The 5,000-nt window shown below is 38.9% G+C and overlaps 1 protein-coding gene across 1 annotated transcript in view; it reads left to right on the forward strand.

Annotated features, from left to right (window-relative positions):
• LOC137997259 (protein mono-ADP-ribosyltransferase PARP12-like) overlaps nt 1-4,650 on the forward strand; it is a 13,243-nt gene extending 8,593 nt beyond the window's left edge. Inside the window, exon 5 of the mRNA XM_068843140.1 lies at nt 1,329-4,650. Within this exon, the coding sequence (XP_068699241.1) occupies nt 1,329-1,746 (418 nt within the window). The 3' untranslated portion in view covers nt 1,747-4,650. The remainder of the gene's footprint in view (nt 1-1,328) is intronic.
• Nucleotides 4,651-5,000: the final 350 nt, after the last annotated feature.

Here is a 5,000-nt window from a genome sequence, read left to right on the forward strand (position 1 = left end):
CAAACAAACCGAGCTACATCGTTGAGAACACGCTGGACCTTGTTCAGCTGAGATGCAGATATGCCATACAAAAGGCTATTACAATAATCAACGCGCGATGTCTCCAAAGGCGTGAACTAAGGTATTTGTGACCTCCAGACTAAGAAATTTCCTGATGCGACTGATGTTGTACAAGTGATAAAACGCTGCACTGCAGAGTTTGCTAATATAAGTTGACATCGGTAGTGTGCAATCTAACCAAGCACCGAGATTTTTAACAACAGGCTGCGAGCTTACTTCAGAGCTTCGGACTCAAATATTTCTAATATCAACCTTAGCTAAAGCTTTCTGTTCAGCACTGATTGTTTTCCGGAAAACCATTTTTGAAAAAGTGATTGTTTAAGGAAAGGAAAGGAGAGGAAAGGAACTTTATTTAAGTGTCTAGTCGTTCTAGCGCTGAAGCACTAATTGGGGACACTGTAAACTGAAATTAACAATTAAAGCAAATCCAATCAAATGTTGGTTTTTGAGGAGAGGGAAAACCGGAGTACGCGGAGAAAATCTCTCGGTGCAGATTAGAGAACCAACAAAAGAAATATAAGTTTGCTGTCCAATTTCGTCAGAAATTTAAACTTCAAGGTTCGTGCATTACTTTAGAGCTTTTGAGTCATGAATTTTCGTGAAAACTCCGCGCGACTTGATTTTATCCCCCACAAGCACGTTTGCGAAAAGAAACAACAATCCTTTTGTAAATAAAGCAGAAATGTTTAATTTACGTCACACATGGTTTTCTACTATTAAGAAACGTTATGAACAAGTTCACAGGCAATAGATGAGCCCTTTCATGGCATAAAGTAGCTCTCACTTTTTGTTAACAGACAATCAGTGGCAAAAGTAGTTGGGACACTAATGTCAGGATGGGCCTGAAAACCTCTCACACGTCATAGACTAAGTATAACTGTCAAAATTCCACTGAAATCTTTAAAATGCAAGTTTCCCCCTCCCCCAATCAATGTTGAAATAGACAAGGAAATGTATGTTCACTGTTGACAACATTGTTCTGGAGGGGAGGGGGCAATTATTCAAACTCAGTAAGAAAACCAACTTCAAAGGGTGAGGAGTGTCTCAAGACTTTGCCACTGATTGTAATTTATTGTCATCTTGAATAACGATAACAGAAAAGAGACAGTACGTAAAGGGTGCAAATTCAACTTATCCTGATGACTTCATGGTTTTGCCAAGCACCTCTTGTGCACGATTATCAACGAGCATTGTCTTCTTGATTTGAAAATCTTGGACTATGGTATTTTCGTAATTTTATCTCTCTGGACATTTTTATCCTTTTGCAGACGGAAAATCCACATGGCTAAGAAATCTGGCAAACAACCTGAAGAGCGGCAGTTATTTCATGGCACAAATAAGGAAACCGTGGAGGCCATCTGCCAGCAGGGTTTTGACTGGAGAATGTGTGGTAAGCATGGCACTCGGCTCGGGAATGGAACCTACTTTGCTTGTAAAGCAAACTACTCACACCGCTACACACGGACGCAAGATTCATCAAGGGGTTATGGGCAGATGTTCCTAGCTAAGGTGCTGGTAGGTTCCTACACCGTTGGTGACCGTTCATTTTGTCGCCCACCTCCCAAAGATCCAAAAGACCCATATGTCCTGTATGATTCATGCTGTGATAATGCAAGTAATCCTACAATTTTTGTTGTATTTGAAAATAACCAATCATACCCCGAATTTCTAATCACTTACACTTGAGGAAACTTGAGGAAGTTTCTGGGGAAACTCCATGGGATAAAGGGGGTGCAAACCCGAATCTTTTGGAGAAAAAAACGAATGGAACTAATTTGAAATGCAAGCATAATGGTAAGATGCAAACAGTTATAACTATTATCATTTTACATGGAGTATGTGCATGCAGAAGAATCACGCTTATCGTGTTCCTGGCCGCGGGTGGTCTCCCGGAATGTCAGGGAAAACTTCTGACTGGTTGTACTTTTGTGTGTTGTGATTGATGAATTGATCGTAAAAATTCTTTGACTTGGGCCATTTTAGTTTCAATAGGAATAAAACGCAAACCGCTGTTTGCGTTTTATTCCTATTGAATTGATCGTTTTCCCGCAGGTTGTGAACTCCGGGAAAATTCACCGCAGATCGTTTGCGGACAGCTAACAAAAATATTTTTGTCGTTTATTTCATTTATCTCAAAGCGAATAAGAGGAGGAGGCGGACGTAAGCTACACATTTTGAACGTTACAAGGATGTAAAAAGTTTAAACTTAATACGTGTCTGCTCATGATATATGCTTTATGACTCAAGTATCATTGTGCATCGCCAAAGCAACAGCATTGGCTCAGTTGGCACTCTAGGAGTGCGTTCGATTGACCCTATTCGGGAATAAAAAGACGTGGAGTGATGATTTAAAACGGGTATGTCTGGCTTTTTGAAGCAACAAGGACAATAAAGATATGATTAAAATAGCGAAGGATTTCTAACCTCTATTCGGTGTATTCCTATTCCGAAATACGGTCAATCGAACGCATCCGAGGTTGTAGAGTCCCTAATGGCATTGGCAATTAAGGAACTTGAACAGCTTTGACTTGGTAGATCATCAGATTTTAGAAGCATCTTTAGTAGCCAGCAGCTCTAACTATTTATTTTTGCCCCCAAAGGTTTTTTTGGGTGCTAGTATGTTTTGTCATCGGTAGAAAGAATGAAAGTTATTAATTTGTAATAGCTTTCGTTGTTGTTGTCTTCGATGTTAGCCGAGAGAAACGTGTTGAATATATTTGAATATATAGGAAACTCTCCAATTTAAAAGAAAACTCGATAGAAAAAAAGGCTGCTTTTATAGTGTAGGTAATTTTGAAGTTTTTGTGTGTTTTGGCACGAAGCATTGGACCCAAGGTACAGCTATAGAACTTGTGGTATTTATACTTGAAAATAATTGAGTGATGATATTAATGCATTTCTCAACTTGGTGTTACCCGAGAGAAATGTGATAGCTAGGATATCGTTTAAATATTGAATGCCTTACTTAAAGCCCGTGGCCTAGGCTTTAAAATGGAATCCTTACGAAATGGCCGCTTGAATAGTGTAGGCAATTTTGATTTTTTATGTGTTTGGGTACGAAGCGTAGGACGCAAGGTACAGCTATAGAGCTGTTGTATTCATGCTCGAAAATAATTAAGTAAGAAAAAAAGAAAAGAGAAAAAAAAAGTTGAAACAAAGTTGATGTAAATATTTTGTTAATACACGAGGTCGTGAACCTCTCTAAACCTTTTTTTTTTTTGTTACTTTTGGGTACAGGTATCATATATCTTTAAATGCGAACTTCGATCTCCACAAAAAGCCGCAGAAAAATGTTTATAATCAAATTTGCTTGAATTTTTTTTTAAGAGAAAGGGTTTGTAACATTAACAATAAATTTCAGAGGCGCTTAATTTGATGTTTAAATTTCTTGAGTTTCCTACCTATTGCGGGATCTTTTCTTCGAAGTACTTAACTATTGTAGCCAAAATTCGTGGCGTGTTGGAGACTCGTGGCGATGCTGATGAAGATGAGGTCGGCGGTTTGGACAGGATCGCAATCAGTCCTTCTCTTCCGTACTTGCTGTAAACCATTTTCAGATCGTCAAATGACAGCCCACTACCCGATATTTTTTCAACCATGTTCTTCTTGAGATATTGTGGATGGTGGAGATTGTCTTTAAACGACTGCATCAAAAGATGGCGATGATCTAGATACTTCACGTCCTTAGCAGCGTGGGCTGCACTTACAACACCAGAATTCTCGATAATTGTTTTCAAAGAAAGTTCAAGTCGTGATTCAAAAATTGTCTTCCGGAGCGCAAGTACATCTTCTAGTGCATCACGTGCTTCGAAGGATTTGGCAAACAAGAAGTTGTACAGCGAGGATTGGTTGGGGTTTGGAAACGTGCCATCGGAATTTTGCAAACATGACAGTTTTTTTCTGATGAGTGTTTTGAACAACGTAAGAGAATCAGCAAAACAAATGTCCATCTTCTGTAATCTCTCAGTGAAATGAGTACCAGAATTTCTTAAAAGTACAGGAGTGTCAAAGATTGACGAGTTGTGACCAAGCAGAACCGTGTATTTCTGAAAGCTGTAATTTTTTTTGTAGGTCTGCGTTTTAGGTAATTTGCTGTTTTATTTGTTTTTATTTCTTAGTCTGATTGTATTGTTAGAAGTATCTTTGTATCTAATAATAAAATAGTAAATTAAAAAAAGCAAATCGCAGATCTCTTTTGACACCTATCCTCAAACAAAGGGGAACTGGAACTGGCCACAACGAGTGAATAGTCGTTCTGGTGGAATGTTTAGTCTTCCCATTGTTTTTTTATACAGAATCCCATAATTGTCTTTCTTCGTTTTCTTGTAGACAAACGTAAACCTGATTTGTGAAGTTTGACCCCACCAAACGACGACGGCAGACACTTAGCCGGAATGTAATCTCCAAGTTCAAATGCGCGTTACTGTAAGCCTTTCAAAATTGTTTGAAAATTGCGTAAATCAGATTTCGAACACTCATTGACACGAAAGTTTTACGAAGATCTTAGATCTTATTGTGTCGTTGCTAAACTGCCAGTAAGACCATTTAGTTTTCCGGTTGAAAGCGAAAGAGGAAAAAGAGGAGCGTGGGCAATGTACAGCCGCTTATATTGAATGGCATTTAAAAACGTGAACGTTGGTGATGGCTCGAATTTCTTTGCGCAGCGGATTGCAGAGTTTTGGGGCGGCAATCTGGAATGATCTGTCACCTAATGTACCTTTCCGAGTTCAAATTAACTCCACCCGATGAGGTACAGTCATTTCACGAGAAGCCGCTGTGGAGATGGAGTAAGTGTTATACATGAATTGACTATACCTCATCGGGTGGAGCACAGGCTCCCCAAGCTGAAAATACGTGGTGTATACGACAGCTTATGTATATAGAGAATTGTATGGGAAAATCACCGATCGTAAAAACAAAGTATAAATAACTATCTCATT

Source organism: Montipora foliosa, chromosome 3, assembly GCF_036669935.1.
Source record: "Montipora foliosa isolate CH-2021 chromosome 3, ASM3666993v2, whole genome shotgun sequence".
Lineage (NCBI taxonomy): Eukaryota > Metazoa > Cnidaria > Anthozoa > Scleractinia > Acroporidae > Montipora > Montipora foliosa.